At 44.7% G+C, this 18,758-nt stretch overlaps 2 protein-coding genes across 5 annotated transcripts in view; one reads left to right on the top strand and one right to left on the bottom strand.

The window, feature by feature from the left end:
• The window catches only part of SULF2 (sulfatase 2), a 106,891-nt gene extending 99,571 nt beyond the window's left edge, over positions 1-7,320 (top strand). The window contains exons 12-21 of one of the 2 annotated variants that reach the window (XM_006921896.3): positions 419-647; positions 750-846; positions 1,296-1,390; positions 2,208-2,267; positions 2,727-2,896; positions 3,142-3,284; positions 4,395-4,518; positions 5,238-5,271; positions 5,496-5,549; positions 6,508-7,320. In XM_006921896.3, coding sequence (XP_006921958.1) covers positions 419-647; positions 750-846; positions 1,296-1,390; positions 2,208-2,267; positions 2,727-2,896; positions 3,142-3,284; positions 4,395-4,518; positions 5,238-5,271; positions 5,496-5,549; positions 6,508-6,538 — 1,037 coding nt within the window. In that variant the 3' untranslated portion in view covers positions 6,539-7,320. The remainder of the gene's footprint in view (positions 1-418; positions 648-749; positions 847-1,295; positions 1,391-2,207; positions 2,268-2,726; positions 2,897-3,141; positions 3,285-4,394; positions 4,519-5,237; positions 5,272-5,495; positions 5,550-6,507) is intronic. The other variant, XM_025040050.1, reaches the window with a different exon arrangement.
• Positions 7,321-7,915: 595 nt separating this feature from the next.
• Positions 7,916-18,758, bottom strand: part of NCOA3 (nuclear receptor coactivator 3) — a 94,601-nt gene continuing 83,758 nt past the window's right edge. For 2 of the 3 annotated variants that reach the window (XM_006921895.3, XM_006921894.3), the window contains 6 exons: positions 15,652-15,945; positions 14,447-14,551; positions 12,992-13,256; positions 12,095-12,269; positions 11,603-11,744; positions 7,916-11,302 (listed from right to left, as the gene is read on the bottom strand). In XM_006921895.3, coding sequence (XP_006921957.1) covers positions 11,291-11,302; positions 11,603-11,744; positions 12,095-12,269; positions 12,992-13,256; positions 14,447-14,551; positions 15,652-15,945 — 993 coding nt within the window. In that variant the 3' untranslated portion in view covers positions 7,916-11,290. The remainder of the gene's footprint in view (positions 11,303-11,602; positions 11,745-12,094; positions 12,270-12,991; positions 13,257-14,446; positions 14,552-15,651; positions 15,946-18,758) is intronic. The other variant, XM_015596972.2, reaches the window with a different exon arrangement.

The raw sequence follows: 18,758 nt of genomic DNA, 5'->3' as shown, positions 1-18,758 counted from the left end.
CCCACTGACTTGAAAATATTAAACCATCTTTGCATCTCTGGAATAAATTCCACTTGATCACAATGTATGATCCTTTTAATGTATTGTTGAATTTGGTTTGCTCATATTTTGCTGAGGATTTTTACACTCTTCATCAGGGATATTGGCCTGTAAAATTTTTTTTTTTTTTTTTTTTGGCAGTGTTCTTGTCTGATTTTGGTATCAGAGTAATTAATACTGGCCTCATAAAATGAATTTGGAAGCGGTCCCTCCTATTTTTTGGACACGTTTGATCGTTCTTAATCCTTCTTTGAATGTTTGGTAGAATTCGCTAGTGAAGCCATCTGGTCCTGGACGTTTGTTTGTTGGGAGATTTCTGACCACTGATTCAATCAGGCTTCCAGGCCCTCCTCACCAGCCACCCCTCTGACGCCCACAGAGTACAAAGCCAACTACGCCCGTAACCGCTCCATCCGCTCCGTGGCCATCGAGATGAATGGTGAGACACACCACGTAGGTCTGGATGACGCACCCCAGCTGCGCAACCTTACCAAGCAGCGCTGGCCAGGAGCCCCCGAGGACCAAGATGACAAGGACGGCGGGGACTTCAGTGGCACTGGAGGCCTTCCGGACTACTCAGCCCCCAACCCCATTAAAGTCACCCATCGGTGAGAGTCCAGACGAGGTCGGAGTAAAGGGAGCGGGCTTGGCCCTTGGCCAGGGTTCCCCTCACGCCTTCACAGCCACACATGATCCCTTCTCTCGAGCAGGTGCTACATCTTAGAGAACGACACGGTCCAGTGTGACCTGGACCTGTACAAGTCCCTGCAGGCCTGGAAAGACCACAAGCTGCACATTGACCATGAGGTGACGGGAATCTGGGCAGGGAGCGGTTTCTCGCCACCACAAGCTTGGCGGGGCCACCAGCCACACGGGGAGGGAAGCGAGGCCCCTACAGAGCCCCAGAACCCCAGCCCAGGGGCAGGAGCGTCAGTCCCAGCATCAGGCAGCTGTCCGCAGCCGGCCAGCGTGTCATATCGCACCTCTTTCTGATTTACAAGATGTTCACAGCACAGTCTTTTCAGCAAGCCCAGGGGAGATGGGGACATTTAAGTCCTCAGTGGACACAGCGGGTCCTCAGGCAGGACAGGAGGAGACTGGCTTGCAGTTCCTTTGCTAGAGCCTGGTTACTTCAGGTGAAACCAAAGAACCCCATCTGCACTCCCAAATGTGGGCACTGGCTGGGGGCACCACTAAGCCCCCCCTTCTCACCCGACCCCCCAGAGTTCCATGGCCTCCTCTCTTCTCTCCCTCAGATCGAAACCCTGCAGAACAAAATTAAGAACCTGAGGGAGGTCCGAGGTCACCTGAAGAAAAAACGGCCAGAAGAATGTGACTGTCACAAAATCAGGTGAGGAGTTAGCAAAGGGACCCCAGGAAGGCCCCTGGAGGTGGGCAGAACGCGTCCCGGGGATACAGCAACCCCTCTGTGACTCCCTTCATTGTTTTCATTGGTTTTATACCCCTGACTGCTCCCCCAAGGTGAAAAAAAAAAAAATCAGTAACAAGTCACGTCCCCGTTGTCAGCCACAGGGCTACCAGCGCTCGCGCGGCCGGCCAGACGCCCAGGGTTTATGTGCTGCCGACAGGGCCAGGCTCTTGATCCGTGGAGCTGATTCCCAGGCGGGAAAAGGGTTTCTGCTGATGGCCCTTTCGGGACTAGCCTATGTGGCCCAAAGTCCGTGTCACCAGCTCAGGAAACCCCTGTCCAGAAGTAATTCTGTGACAGTGGAAATGGGCTATTTCTGTGCTGTCCAGTATGGTAGCCATCAACCATGTGTGGCTATTGGGTACTTGAAATGTGGCAGTATAACTGGGAACTGCATTTGGAGTTTGAATTGTTATAGTGACATATGGCTACTGTACCAGACAGCTTAACTGTAGAGTCTTTGCTGCCTTCCCAGAAAGGGATTGAAAAACTTAGGTTCCACCAGGGCTGCCCCTGACCGAGCACGAGGTGGGCGGAGGTTGGGGACAACCAGCTTCCAGTTTTGGCCAATATCTGCACTGACCTTCTGAATCTGGCCCAAGGCCTTCAGGCAGGGGGCGGCCACCTTGGGGACAGTACCCTCCATGGCACTGCCTCAGAGGGGTCCCAGGGAGACGCAGTCTGCACCCACCCATGAGAGTTGCGGTTTCTAAAACCTGGGGTTGGGGGTCTGTTGCAGTTACCACGCCCAGCACAAAGGCCGCCTCAAGCACAAAGGCTCTAGTCTGCATCCTTTCAGGTAAGGGCAGCTTCTGGCCCAGGGGACAGATGCAGAGACCCATGTCAGAAGGCTGTCCTCCCTTCAGCTAAAACCAACCAGAAAAAGAAGTCCCAGCCTTTGCCTGGAGAAGTCCAAGGCAGTCCTTGCAGAGAGGTCTGACTCCCAGATCATCACTGAGGGCTCCCGGCGCCCCGCTGTGGCTGGAGGGGATCACTGCAACCCGGCAGGCAGGCGGGACACAGGCCAGAGGGAATGGGTGTGAGCAGGAGTCCGGCAGCCCCCTAGCTCTCTCCACCGCTGTGCTGCCCTGACCTGCAGTGGGGCTTGGGCAGAGGTCCTTCCCTTTGGGGACCCCCTGATGCTGTGCCCACAGCTCTCTGGGCAGAAGGGGCAGAGGTGCAGGGTCAGTGACCCCTAGGAGGCTCCAAGGTGGGGGCCTGAGGGAGGTGTGAGGGGTGTGGCCCTGTGTGCCCGCAGGAAGGGGCTGCAGGAGAAGGACCGGGTGTGGCTGTTGCGGGAGCAGAAGCGCAAGAAGAAACTCCGGAAGCTGCTGAAGCGGCTGCAGAACAACGACACGTGCAGCATGCCGGGCCTCACGTGCTTCACCCACGACAACCAGCACTGGCAGACGGCCCCGCTCTGGACACGTGAGCCCGTCCACCGGGGCAGGAGGGGCTTCTCCAGGACCTCCCAGGGGCCCACCCCCACCCCCAGCCTGAGCGGTTCCCTCCCAGACCCTGCAGGGCTGAGAACAGGTTTCCCAATGTCAGAGGTCAACGACTGCTCCCACCAGGGACAGGGTGGGGGTGGGGACATTGGGACAGGAACTCCTGTCTGCAGACCGGGTTTCTTCCTGGGGGCACTCAGGGCGTGTCCTCTCTTCCCTGGGCAGTGGGGCCCTTCTGTGCCTGCACCAGCGCCAACAACAACACGTACTGGTGCATGAGGACAATCAACGAGACGCACAATTTCCTCTTCTGCGAATTTGCAACTGGCTTCCTCGAGTACTTTGATCTCAACACGGACCCCTACCAGGTACAAACAACCCTAGCTGGGGAAAGGGGGGCGTGGGGCACACCGGGGCTGCCAGTTAGGCCCCCCGTGAGGAAGCAATAAATTTTCCAAGTTCCACTGAGTCCCTAAGACAGCAGAAGTGACTTGTGAAGCCTCCGGGAACACCAGGACTCCAGGTGCAGTCAGCCCTTCTCTGCCTCCATTTCCTGTGTGTGCAGTGCAGATCCTGCAGCCTCTTCCCTCCACGTTAGGCGCCTGGCAGCATCTGAGCAGGCTGGGTGGGAACTCGGGGAGACCAGAGCTTCAGGGGTCAGGCCAAACCCTGCGCACTCAGGTGCCTGCAGGGACAACGGCTAACAGGCTGCAGCACTTCCTGCCTGCTTCCCTGTGCTCAGTCATCGGAACACACGTGACCGAACTGGCCCAGAACACGTAAGACAAAAAGGAGCCAGTCTCTGGCCGAGTGGCACACACGTCGCATCTAAAACAGATGGTCACTGAGCACCACAGCTGCGCGTAGGGTGGGCCTGGCACTGTCCAGTCTCCAGTGTTTCAAGAAAAGGCAGAAATCAGATTTTTGAACTCTGATTTTCAAATGCCAGCAACTCTATGGTCTTTTGTTTTTGTTTTGCTTTAATTATCCTAAAGGCTGCCTGCCAGTCTTTCTCCTTAGGTAGATCATCCCCATGTTCTACAAAAGCGGGTGGCAGAGCACATAGAGCTCAGTCACCAGCAGCTCCCAGACTAGGCACCGCCCTGGGCCCCTCCCCATCCCTTCACCAAATGGCTGCTTTCCAATCAAGAGGAACTGCGGGACTGTGCATGACAACTGGGGCTTGGAAGGGCTTCTTCCCAGGCTTGGTCAATTTCCTGACCAGTGACTCCAGGATTTCAATGTTAAGTACACAGAGATGGTTTTTCTCGTGGCTTTTCACTCACGAAGAGAGTGTGTGGTGAGGTTAGAGACAAAGGTCTTCCTAACTGTTCCAAACTCTAGATTTTGCAGAAGTAGAGCTGACCATCCCACAGCGCCTTCCACTCCCAGCCTGCCCGAAGTCCGCCCCTTGTTGGCAGCAGAGGGTGGGGTTCCCTACGCTCACCTTGATGATAACCTACCTTTCTTCCAACCAGCTGATGAATGCAGTGAATACACTGGACAGGGATGTCCTCAATCAGCTACACGTGCAGCTCATGGAGCTGAGGAGTTGCAAGGGTTACAAGCAGTGTAACCCCCGGACCCGAAACATGGACCTGGGTGAGTAGGCGCCCTCATGTGGGGCCTATGGAGACCAAGGTACCACGGGAAGGTGTTTAGGTCACATCTAGTCCGAAGAGTGAAGCCTGAGTCACCAGGAGTTGGTGAATTCTCTCCAGTGGCTGAATTATCGCCTTCCTCACATCCACCAAGTGCTGCTTTTATGATAAGCGATGGCACCTAAACTATGTGCCAGCCACTGTGCTAAGTGTTTATATGCATTAACTGATAATCCTTGTGACAACCCTCTGAGGTACATCTGTTTATCCTCATTTTATGGATGAGTAAAGTGACCAGGTCAGCTGACTCTAAAGCCCATGCACTTGGTCATACTGCCCTATCCTCTAAGAAACTTGCCAAGAGCGAGAGACGGCGTGTCCCGCCTCCCCCTCACCCCACCCCCCGCCTTTCTCAGGGCCCTTGGCTTTCTGTCCTCTGTAGCACAGGTGTTTATGCCCATATCTTCCTCCCCAACCATGACCAAGGTCAGTGTTGAATGAATGCATCAGAGGCCTAAAATCAATAACATGACACTACAATCCATAAGGTTACCTTAGGGCAAGGCTCACCTCTTAATTCAGTCCACTCTACCCGCGTAGGGAACACTATCAACGCCATGGGTTTGTGACAAAATGCCAAAGGCACTTAAAAAAGAAAAAGTTATAAAGTCCGTCATTATTTATGCTAAATTATGTTTATTTTGTTCATTTCTCATTTAGGACTTAAAGATGGAGGAAGCTATGAGCAATACAGGTATTTGGTTTTGTTTTTAAAGCCTGAGAGCAGTCTCGTATCTATGCCACCCCTTACTGCAACCTCACAGAGGCTGCACCTGTTATGTTGAGACACTCTCCATTCTCCGGCCTGCCCACCAGTGATAGGTGTCACCTAAGAGACCTTTGTATTATTCTTTGGGGGTAACTTTTTCTTTTTTGGTGATGGTTAACGCTCATTCTCCTTTTGACACTTGAAAACAGGCAGTTTCAGCGTCGAAAGTGGCCAGAAATGAAAAGACCTTCTTCCAAATCACTGTGAGTTAAGGAACCAGTTTACACATAGGGAGCTGGTTCTGGCTTGCTTCACCTTGCCAAGGCTATTCTACATGCATGCCAATTCTTGTTTATTACCCTCATCTGTTCTCATGATGACAAGGGAAGCAGTAGTCTTTCCTGTGAAGTAACATACTTGAATACATTTCATGTTTTAGATTAATACTTTGTCTAATATATACTGTTATCTACACAATAACCTGTGCCTGGTAAACACAACGTATTACTTTACTCAGGGGTTGAGAAGCATTCAGATGTTATAATTGCTGAACATCTTGAAGGCTGTGGCTGCAGAAGTACTACCTGGGCCAAAACGGCAGCAGCAGGTTGGCCTCATTAAACGGTCTGCACACTCTGTCCATGCTGCAAATTCTGTCCAGTGTCACTGGAGGCTGGCAGGGAGCCGCAGCAACCTAAAAAGGTCACCTCTAGTCTAAAGGAAACGGCAAGAATGCAATACAATTTGAATCCTCTAATTCATCAGGTGTATCTGAAAATTCAAAATGTGTTTGAAAGTGGTGACATTAAGTTACCACACAAACAAAAACTCTTAGCAAGCCAGCCGCCATGTGCAACCTCTGGCCTACTCATTTCTTTATGTGCATCTGAACCTCTGCAGCTCTAACAGGACCATTTAATAAAGGGCCAGCTAAGCATTTCTTTGGTGCAACCAGAATTAAGGCACACAATCTTTACATCTCACATTCTCTTTGGCCACTGGTCTACCCCACTCTTTGAATGCCATCTTTGCCAGCCACTGAGTGTATACGCCAACAACTGAAAATCTAACGATTAGGTGGTGGCAAGCCCTTTCTCGGGGACCTAGAAAGATTCCTTCTCAGCAGCCACATCCTTGAAGCAAAGCTTACTCAGCTGTAGGGCTGAATGCAATCCATAAGCGGCATGGTAAACACTAAGACGAGTTTGCTTTGTCCTGCAGGGGACAACTGTGGGAAGGATGGGAAGGTTAAGCGGCCCGAGGAGGACTGCCAAAACAAAGGCGTCACGTGACTGTACAGACAACGAAACCCACGTATGATTTCAAGCGGACCTATGCTGTTAGCCAGGAGACACAGAGAACTTGCGTTCGGCCGACACGGCAGATCGTGGAAGAGAACCGCCAGGAGCAGTGACACTTCAGGACGTCCATTTTTTGCCCCTGCTTTCGCTTTGGATTATACCGCACCAGCTGCACAAAATGCATTTTCGTATCAAGAAGTCACCACTAACCCTCGCTGAGAGGCTCACAGGGAGAAAAGAACTCAGAGATTTTTCTCAGAAATTTCACCCAATAGTGCAGAGTCACTGGAATCCTTTTGTCCGTCAAGGAGGAACCTAGAAGCACGACAGAAGCGACGTGCTGGTGCTGGGAATGGTGCCGTTGACAGTGAGCCAGCAGCACGAAGCGGGTGATGCTCATCTAGTACGCTAACCCTGGTCGCCTCGGAGGAAACCGACTTCCCTGTACATACGCGACACGTGTGGCCAGCGTAGGCGTTTTCAAGCGCGGTGGTGTCAGTAAACGCTTGCAGCTGTGGGCATTTCCATTCCTGACCAGAGACCATGTCCCCCACCATTCCTTTGTTATCTGTCCCAGAACTAATGTTTTTTAAAGTACTGAAGTTGGTGTATGTCCCAAGTTTTAATGAAATTGTATTTGTAAAGAAATTTTGTAGTCTATTGTCATACGATGTTCAAAACCCCAGCCAATGACCAACAGTTGGCTTGAGCTAACCTTTGACATTTTGTAAAAGGCCATTCTTGGGCATTTTTTGGTGTATTTGGTTTTTTAAAAAAAAATCATAAGACACTACCAGTCAGTATCTTCCTGGAAGGAAATACCTGGGACTTAGGGGTTTTTCTTAAAAAGGGAACAGATGGTTGTAAATGACTAAAATTTACCATATTTCAGGGACCTCACAGGCAAGTCTCACATTACACCAGCTTTAGGACCTCACTTTAAAAAGTATTAATCAACTGCAAAACAATTCACTTTAACTAACCCTGTGTGCCCCAGGTAGTCTAACCGAGTCAAGGCAGCTGCTAGAATGGGAGAAGTAGGAAGAACTTCAGCTATCAGTGGTCAACTCATTTCTCGTCAGCTGGTGGAGATGATCCCTAAGCACTCACCTTTTTTAAGAACAGTTCCACGCTTTTCAAACTTCTTTTTGGAACCTGTTTGCACAGTATAATCTCCAATTTTGCTGTTTCTATTGCTGCAGACAATAAAAGGCATTTAGGAAGAAAAAGATTTTTAACCTCACAAAAATTGTTACCATTATTTGAAATAGGATTCCTTAACCTTTTTGCCCTTAATAGGTTTTTCTTAATAAAGCAAGCTCTTAGACTTCAATTTTAAATAGAAACCTTTATTTACAACGACACCCAAAACAATCAGCAAAACAGTCATAGCTTATCACACAACAATCTCATAAGTTATCCCATGTGGTTTGGATTCTTTGCAGTGTAAAGAATGATTTAGATTTTTGAAAAGCAACATTTAATGTAAACTTGATTGAAATTAAATTCATTCCCAATACTGTAAGTCAGTTCCTGAGAATTTAAATATTGCTCTCAGAATGACATTTCCATCTTCGAAATTCCATCTGGTGGAAAAAGAAAGAACGCCCTGCTCGTTATTAAACAGTCTGCCCTGGAGCCAAACAGCAGCTCTCGCTCCTCTACAGCAGGAGGAAAACACACCTATCCTAGAGGTTTTGCTCCTACAAACTTCCCACTTGTGAATAAAACTCATGGCTTCTGCAAATAAAAAGGGTAACTGGACAGGCATATGAATAACTGGCACTCCATTCTGTTACTTTCCAGCTGCATCTATCTCTGAATCAAAGAACTTCTAGGACAGCGAGCCAATCATGTTCTATAGCACCCCGCCCCTATATACCCCAACACCTTAGGTTTTAAATACTGATTACTAAGCAGTCCTGTTGATTGATATTTACACCTTTCCATCAAGATGCACAGTTTAGAAAAGTGGCATCATTAATATGAACATTAACAATGAATTGTTTTTTTAAAGGAAGAAACATGTATCTCCTTTATATCACTTTGATCTTTAAAAATATATATATTTATATATCTTTGGATTCAGCAAAAAAGTAGGTGTACTGGAAATACCTCACATTCTAAAAGCAGATGAAAAGATTACTTATAATGTTCACCTAACAGAGACCAAGGTTTAAAAAAGGGCGGGGGGAGGGACTGAGGAGAGGTAGGCAGCAGAAGTACAAAGAGAATTATCCAAAAAAGGGCAATAAAGGTTAAAAACAACAAATTATTTCAAAGACTGCATCTATTAAAAGAAAATCAAAACCTTAAGTTGGCACCAAGAAAATGAACAAGTAAAAAATATAAAAACTTATAATAAACTTCATTTTTTTCATATAAAAAGGGGGTGCTGCCTTCCAGTTAGCCTGGAGTCAAGACTAAGGAAAAGAATCATCTTTTTTTTTAAAGAAAGGTAAGAGCACCATTCTGTTTCTCCCCACGCACGCATGACTTAAAACAAGAAAGGTTCAGATACACCTAAAACAACTGTGTCTAAAAAGACGGAGACTCTTACTCAGCTGCGCCTGTCTCCAGAGAGGAGGATGTGTTATCGGAAACGTACAGGCCACCATGATGGAAGTTAATGGATTTACAATCATTTCTCTTTTACTGGGCAGGGGGCTGGAGGGGAGTGTCAGACTCAAATTCACTCTAGTGGCAGTTCCAGAAATACAGGTTTCACTTATTCATAAGCAAGTCAAAGAAATTAAATGATCTTACCTTCAGAGACACCTAGAAAGATTAAATATATGTTAAAAAGATTAACTGGCTCTCAGTTATTGCTAGGAAATGACACCAAGGCTAGCAGAGACATTTGAAAGATATTCCAAAAAACCAATTTCATTCAATTGTTTGAACCTAATAAACCAGATACAGGGATTAACCTTGATTTTTTTCCCCCTATTCCCAACTGATCATAACAAGTGTCGGGGAATAGCAACGGCAGAACAGGGCAGGGGGTGGCGGAGGGAGGGAGTGAAAAGTGCTCAGGCTGCAACTCTGAATCACGCACAGCTGACTTTTCTGGAGACTGAGTCCTTAAGAAATAATCGTAACATCATCCCTAATCTCAGGAAAACATCCCATTAGCGGAACGACAAGACAGCTGAGCAGACACCAGGAACCACACATCAAAGACTCTACTCCTGAGAGCTCCATGTGGGATTCAGATCCCAGCAACCCAAACCTTAGCTCAATCCTCAAATGGAATAAAAGATGGCATATTCAATTTAAAAAAAAAAAAAATGAAATTGCTATTAATTTATGGACTGCTTAAAATCCAAGATTTTTTTAAATCAAATTGCTTGATCTTTTTAAATTCTTGATACCTTTTTGTAAAAGTTTATTCCCCCGTGTCTATTCTTTCCCCCAAAATTAACAAAGTGCTTAGTTCCGTTAGAAGAATTTTAAAAAAATTAAATGCTTACATCTAAACAAATGATCTCTTTAAAAAGCTTTTAGACTGAGAGACTGAAAAGAGCGAGGCATCTAAGGCTGGAGGGAAGGAAAAGCTTTGGACTGCTGTCCCCTCCGCCAGGCCACAAAATTCAGGGGCTGTCTCTTCTGTTTGTAACCTCACCACTCTGAGCTTACTGAAATCAACAATGTTAAATATTTAGCTTCACAAACTCTGTAAAAATGAGTTGTTGTGACCTACAAAAAAAGGTATATACATATTTTACATAATATAATATCTTAAAGGTTATATTTACAAAAGAAAATCTATTCACAGAAACACTGCGAAATTCTGATTCAGAATGCAGTACCAGGCCTTGGGTTTTCTGCAATTTATTCTCAAAAAGCATTATTGCTCTACCATATAGGCAAAGGGTGACACCAGTACTTTCAACAACAAAAAAATCAGTTCTTGTCCAACAGATTAGACAAAAACCAGGAATGTGGTTCACCATTCCTCAAGACCTCTAGAATATTGCATTTCTCCATTACTTTTTAAATAAAGTGCACTCGGCTGCACATTAGCATATGAAAAATTGCTACTGCTGCGATTAAATACTGTCAACTCACATTCCCTTCTGCAAGGCCATTTGACATCAAGGATAATTCCTGGAGGTGAAGTATGACAAAGTCAGGGGCAAATGGAAACCCTAGCTAAAGCCTAGGACAATCAAGAACAGGGTTGGAGCAACTTCACACTATCATTAAAGGATGAGAACTAGAAACGCCAAGCCCATGGCACAGAACCACCTGGTAGTAAAAGACGGATGAAGGCTGGGGCTGTGCTCTTCCTCCAATACTGCAACTAGAGAAACCAGACACTCTAATCTCACGTTTTCTCCAATGCTCTCTGGCCCACCTACATTTATTTGAAAGATAGAATAGCCAGGCAGAAAGACAGGACACAGGAGAGTTTTGAGATCAGTAACACTCCATTAACTCCAGAATCACATCCCTAAGAGGCAGAATGCCAAAAATATTTGTTTTGAACGCCGTGATAGACAGGAGGAGGGGAAAAAAGGTAAATATCCGCTTAAAATCCAGTCCTACTCAAATGACATCAGTTGGAATACCCTTGATGGAGATCAGAGCTGGTCCTTTCTTCAAAGCTGGGTGCCTACGACCACGATCCTGTACTCCCGATAACCCTAGTGCAGTGTCATTTGAACAGTGATTTCCTTGGAGGTCCTGGTATAGAGATGTCAGCAGTATTTCTGTTAGCAACCAGAAGAAACATGAGTTAAACATGCTTTTGTACAAGCGAAAAGAATCCACAAGTCTATACTGATGTCTTGCAACATGGCTCTGGCTGACTGATTCAGATTCCTTAAATCTCAAATTACCAAAAGTACCTAATGGCCCAATGCCTTCAAACCAAGAGTTTTTTCAATGACTATTTTTAAATTTTACATTCAAGTTAAAAATCTACTTAGGACCTTTAGATTACAGTTGAGGCTTTGGTTCTCTCCACAGAACAAGAAAAACGTTTTTGAAAAAGGAATAGACCCCCGTACCTGATCGGGGCCCATGGGCATGCCAGACATGGGCATGGAGTTCATGTTCATCTGTCCCATGGGACCACTGCTGCCATTCATGTGCACCATACTGTATGCTGCAGGATTCCCCTGGTGGGCAAACTGCTGCTGGGAAAAGGAGCTGTAAAGGAAATGTGAAATCAGCTGGGTCACTACGGGAACACAGGACATACACACAGACTACCACGATTTTGCCAAAAGTCATTTTACTTAAGCAGAGAACCTGAGAGGGCAAACTCCCTGATGGCCTGCCTTCCATTGTTCACTGCCGTCCATACTCAATACCCCCACGGAAACATGCACTGTAGGGAGGGTTCTCAAAACGGATGAGCCGAGTAATACTTTTTCAAATATGAACCCAGGCCTTTTCATCTCTCCATCCAAACAGGCTTGAGTGAAAAATGCAGAGATTAATTTCTTAAAACTTTTGGCACTAGAACGTGAATGACTTTTAAAGTCCCTGTTCTTCACCTGTTCCTGGCCAGGTTCCCTGAGGGCCAGCCCTTCATTTCCGAGGACTGATACATAGGTGCAGGCTGCGGGTGCTGCATCATGGGATTCTGGGAGGGCCCCATTCTTGATGCCATCATGGCATTAGAAGGACTAGACACTCGAACAAAGGCTGGATCTGGTTGTTGTCCCATCCCTTTAAAAATAAAGGAAAAGGAAAAATTGTAATGCCCAAACACTACGTCCTTTGAATATCAGCTTTCTGTAGTAATTTTACCTTCTTTTTTAAAAGCAGGGGAAGATGAGAAGTCTAAGATACAGAGTGCTCCAGGATGCTGCCTGCCGGTTATTCTTGCTTCTCACCAAGATGCCAACTAGAGTAACACGCTTATTACAGAAAAGTACTGTCTAGATCACTTGAACAGTAACTACTTCAATGAGCTTTCTGTATAAAAGGGACTCCATATCCCGCTACTCACATCTCTCCAACCCTCTTTAAAGGACAGAATTATCGTCCCCCGCTGGCAGAGATGCATCCTATAATGTAATCCTCCCAATAGGTACCTGTACCCCCAAGAGGTATATGCGTTATTTTAATAAATGTCTCAGTCACCAAGAAAAGGAACTCAAAAGCCCACAAAATACATTCCTCTAACTTGGGGGGTGGGGAGCCCCACTGGTAGTCTTTTGTCCAAATTAAGATGTGGGGAGCTGAAAAAACAAGACCTAAAAAAACCATGATAAACCATCTACCTCAATCTCAATTACCTGTGCACTGAAGTTGACATTTTTGTTAATTTCATTTTTCTTGTGACATAAGAGTGAACAGTATTTGTTTTTTAATATGCAGCAGATCTAGTAAATCTTGGGTCCTTAGTAATATTACTTTGAGGCAGACATTTGCACTGTTAAATTTACCATAATTTGGTGGATATGGAAACTGCTGGGGTGGACCCTGTGGCATCGCAGGCCCTGCCAAAACCCCATCCATGCTGGGGGAAGCGGTCACGTTAGGGGGTGGGCTGAAGGCCTGAGTTTGTTGTTGCTGCTGCTGCTGCTGTTGCTGCTGCTGTTGCTGCTGCTGCTGCTGCTGCATCATCATCGCCATCCTCTGCTGTCGGAAGTGATGACTCAGCAGCTCTCGGCTGCGCTGGGCGACCATCTGGGCATTAAGAAAACCCTGCTAATGCCCAAAAAGGAATGCAATTACACACATATAGCAAGAACCAGCCAATGTCATGCATGCAGGACTCATAATACATTAGGTATCAGAAAGAAAAAACACGCAATGCTCTTCTTTGTAATTACAAAAAAAGAAAACAATGTACAATTGTCATTATGGTAAAGGCTTTCGGGCTATTGGCGGGGAGTAGAGGGGTAGAGATTTCAGAATAGGGACCTAGAAATTATTTGGGAGATGAAAGCAGACAGCTGTCAAGCTTTAAATAGTGACAGAACATTTAGGAGTAGAATTTTAGGACAAACTTTTCAGAAACTATGAAATCAAACTACAAGATGAAGGCGGGGATAGTGAAACAAGAAGAGAAGCAAAAAAAAAAAAGAACGGAGTTATACTCAGAAAAAATCCACCCCAGAAGGTCTGGAGGTTAAGGAGGGGACATGATCAAAGTACTGAACAAGGAAGTTGACCCGTGCTCTACCAGCTGGGAGAGCATCTCCAAAAAGCAAACTTTTATCTTTTCGGAAGGCATCCTAGCTTAGCTTATACAGAATGTCTGATTGTCGAGAAAATATAGCTATTAGTACCTCCGAGTGGGCCTAAGACCATGAAAATTGGGCATCTCTGTTTTTAGTAACTATGAACAATATTTTAGACTACAGTAAAGGACTTTCCACATTATCATCTGTCTCATGCACGTTAACAAAATATCTTAATACAGTCTCCACCTCGGACTGAAGGCAGAGAAAACTTTAATCTCTCCCACTAAGGGAACCAGGTCATCTGAGAGGTTATTATTGAGAATAGGATGATGTTTTATTTTCCTCATTATAATAGTAATAATTTCAAATTTTACCCAATGAACATGTGGTTTCATAATCCAGAAAGAGAGCAAAGTTTACGGATTTATTATCTTAAAGAGTAAGTGATAGCTATTGTCACAGTACAGCAATTGACTGCAAAGGGACTTAATTTTGAAAACATGAATTAGTGGCATTTATAAAAGATCCTCTCCTCTGATTCTTTCTAGTCACCAGTAAGAGAGAAGAATGAAAGAGGAAAAGTGTGATGGGACCGCGGGATGGTTTCTTACACAAGGAACTTGGTTATTACCTTATTTGACAAACATTGACTGAGAGCCAACCACGGGCCAGGACAGTAAACATGAACATGCAGAAACTTGTCATCCTCACCTGGGAGTTCACCTGGGGCTGCATGATGGGCCTCATCACTGCAGCTCCACCAGCAGTGGGGTTTTCCATTTTCATTTCAAGTGCCTGCCGGCTCTGATTCAAAAACTGAGGAGAGACAGGTTGGTCAGAATGCAAACAAAACATGTTAATGAGCCCAAAACAGCCTTCCAACCCTCAGCACCACCCAGTGAGGTCATGCACGTATCTCCAAACCCATGAATCTGGTTAAGTCAAATCTAAGCTGAACTGGTACTCTTTCACACTTCGAAAAGGTGCATGCTGAAAAGTTCTTGACTAGCAAGCTTTACGTATGAAGCTTTACTGTTTGGCATCAAGAGTAAAAGTGCAATTCTGCAGCCTAAAGAATATCTCCAAAGGGAATTCAAAGGATATGTAAAATCAGATTTTCTCTGGGATTAGGCCATTGGGGAAATAGCTTTAACCTGATCAGAATAACACTGAATAAACTACCTCTTCTTCTGTTACCTTTTCCTAGGTAAATTTTATTGGGAGGAAATGGCAAAAAGTAAAATGATACCATGAACACATTAACACTGCTTTCTTGCGAACCTGAACTGATTTTTAGGAATATTCATACACTAGAAGCATCTCTGGCTCACTGGATTCTAAACTCACTCACTCATCTGCTTATATGGTTCAGTTATGCCACGTTTAATAAAAGCACACCCAAGATGCAAACAATTAGGTTTTAAAAGATGTTGGGGGGATTAAGGAAACAATGAAAAAAAATGTTTTATCTTGGCATATTAGAAGAGCTCAAGTTTTCTAAAACATCTAGAAAGGAGAGGTTCCATAAAAAGAATGCTGCAATCAATAAGGTTTAAATATTTGGTTATTACTATTAAGGACTTTTTTTAAAATAGAAATTCTCTGCCTCTAGTACTATGAAGGCATCGAGAAACACTTTTCTCCCCCAAGAGCAAGCCTCTTGGACATTTTTTACTTTATAACCTGTACAACGCGATATTCTTATAGAAAGGTATTCAATTCAAGCACACCACCCCCTAACAGGAAACTATCCATACAAATGAAATGTTACACAGAAGTGAAAACAAGACAGATTTCTTTAGTTGTCAAGGGATGGAGAGCTGTGGCAAGAGCTTTGAAGAAGATAGTCTGAAAACGAAGAGGAGGAGGCCCAAGATAAAGTGCTTCTGGCCAAGGCAGAGCACATGACTGGGTACCTGCTGGCCCTGCAGCCTCTGCTGAAGCTGCATTCTAAGTTGCTTGGGGGTGTTTGTACGCGGTCTCATGATGTTGGCCCGAGGATGCATTCCCTGGAGAGGAAAACTGCCTTGCTGGTTCATCTGGTTCATCATAGAGTTAAAAGATGGTGATTGTCCCTGAAGATTAAAGCCTCCTTGCATAGGAGGCCCTTGTGTGGGGTATGTCTGCCCATATAATGCTGTCTTCTGATCCATCATTACTGCTGCTTCTTGTCCTTGGAAAACATCCTGTTTGGGCTCCAAAGCTTGTCCCTTAAACATCAAACACATAAATGAACAGTTGGGCACATCTGGGAAAGCAACTGAAATCATCAAATGCTCTAAAGAAGATGAAAAATAAAGTTAACATATGTGAACGATGATGTTGCAGAATTCCAAAACATCAAGTTTACTGTCCAAAATCCCATGAGAACATAGACCATGCTCCATCTTTTCATGACTGTGTCCTAGTGCCTACAGCACAAGGTCTCACACAGAAAGACATTCAAATGTTTTTCTGAGCCAAATATCTACAATGTATTAAGTACCTGGAGAAATACTATTTGTTCCAGACCAGATTTCTGTAGCGACAGGAACCTCACATGCCAAGTATAAAATAAATCATAAAATCGCTATGCTCAATGAGTTCTCATGTAATTTGTAAAAGAAAATTATTATTATTTTTTTTGGGGGGGGAGAAATTTACAAGAAATGATTTTGGTAGAGAGAGGTAAATCAACAAAAGCTCATATCCCCTGAAGTGTATTCACCTAAAGGTGATCATGCACTACTACTTGTATGGGGGGTAGGGACAGAGGGGTGGACACTCATTCAACAAGTATTTATTAAATGCCTGTTATATGCTGGGCATCACTTCTGTACATGCTTAGGATGTATACAAAATGATGTCCAGCAAGTGACAGAAAAATAAAAATAAAAATAAATATTCTGAAGGAGGAAACAGCCTGCCATACTAGGACAAGAAGAACCTATCAGGTACTACGTTCACCTTTACATTCCCATCCACTGGCACAGAATGCTTTTTTTCGAGTGTGCAGTCAACAGCCTCGGCAAGTGTGCCACGGAGCACACTTCACCCCGTTGCACTGGGACACGTCTCTGGCCTCTCCTTGGAGGAATGTTGAGAATTCGTCAGGGTCTCCTAGGCCCTCTTCTTTTCTCTCACCACATTTTCTACTTTGATGTTCTCAACCATTAGTGACAACTGCCAAATTTTTCGTCTCCATCTTAAACGTCTCTGAACTCTAATTTTGCTTATGCAAATGCCCACTTAACTTCTCTACCTAGATGTCTCAGGAATCTCGAGCTAAATGTGTAGAAAACAGAACTTGTGATCCCCAAAAGCCCAACTCTCCTCCAATCTTTCCTATATCACAATATAAGGCAACAGCATTCACCCAGAACTAAAAGCCAGCCATCTTGATTCCTCACATTCTCCCTGTCCAAGCGTGTGTACGCGCATGCGCACACATGGTACACCAAGTCCTGTCAGTTTTGCCTCCATGGCATATAGTGTATCCTTCCCTTCTTTCCATTCCATTGCCATGACCCTTTCTAAGACACCGCCTGGACCCTTGTAGTAACTGGCATCTGTGCTCCTACTTTGCCCCACTGTACCAATTCCATTCTCCAACAGCAATCTGAGATATCTTTTTATAATGAAAATTTATAAAGTAAAAAAATACTATACATTAAACATGGCAGATTTACGTGCATGTTTACCTCCTTTCTCTTGCTAACTCTACTAAAATGACAGCAAATAATGAAAAAGGTCATATTGATCCATAAAACAATGAGACTAAGAAAGGCAACATGATCAAATATTTCAAGAGGTATCTGGAAGACAGAAAGTAAAGGAAAGATTAACTCGCCAGAGCAGAGAAACTGAGACCCAAGTGAAAAGGAAAACACACATGAGAACTGAGCAAATGTCCCCCAGGGAGCCAATGAGGGACTCCACTGTGACAGCTGGGGGTCGGGCAGAGTGCTCACTGCGGGGAAGGTAGTCAGGTGTCTCAATATAGAGCAGGGGGGCAACTACCTCCCTGCCCTCAAACTCTGCCCGGTCCCCAACTCCACACAGCCAAGTGGTTGTGCATTCTACCTACTCTCTCAAGTGCGTGAGCTCAGGGACATCAAGCAGAGGGCAGGAACAGGGCAGAAGCTGAAAACAAAAATTCTTATATAATTTCTAGTAATATTTTATATTTCATAATATTATATCTTAACACTATAGGATTCATCCACTCACTTATCCAGCCCAGCTTCCAAGATGCAAGGGGGTAATAAAAAAATTTCTAAAAAAGAAATGGAGGACCTCTTCTAGAAAAAATATGGTGGGAGTGGAGGACAGGGGCCCAGCAACTAACTCTACATGTTGCAATTTTAGGAGTCCTGAAATAAAAAGGCCAGTACCTGCCCCCTTACATTTGCAGTGAAGAAGGCTAATCCTGCTTTTTAATATGTCATTCTTAAAAATGAAAAGATAGTCCAGGATCACTGGATATTTGATGCTGAAAGCTTCCAACATTGAAGTGACTCAAACGAATAAAAAGTAACTTAAAAAAAAAGATAAAAAACAGAATCAATGTAACACCCAACATGTCAATAGATACACCAGAAAGATCAGAAAAAAACAGAAGAGATGAATTATAGAAATGTACAAGAAAATGCCCCCAAGCCAAAGAGGATATCTGTGCATCTAATACACAGCAGAATGAATAAAATAAGATCCATCGGAGGGAAATGGTTTATGAATAATTCCAAAGAGAATAAATGAGACAGGCATAATACACAGCAGAATGAATAAAATAAGATCCATCAGAGGGAAATGGTTTCTGAATAATTCCAAAGAGAATAAATGAGACAGGCACACACACACACACACACACGGAATCAGACTAGAATATGACTCAATGGCAACAATGGGTGCCAGAAAACGATGGAATAATTCTTTAAATATTCTAAGAGAAAATTATTTTCAATCTAGAATTTAATACACAACCAGACATGCAGGGGGGTAGAATAAAGATATTTTCAGACACACAAGGACCCAGCATTGTATC

This window comes from Pteropus alecto, unplaced genomic scaffold (assembly GCF_000325575.1).
Source record: "Pteropus alecto unplaced genomic scaffold, ASM32557v1 scaffold45, whole genome shotgun sequence".
NCBI lineage: Eukaryota > Metazoa > Chordata > Mammalia > Chiroptera > Pteropodidae > Pteropus > Pteropus alecto.
This window is presented reverse-complemented; position numbering and strand designations above follow the sequence as displayed.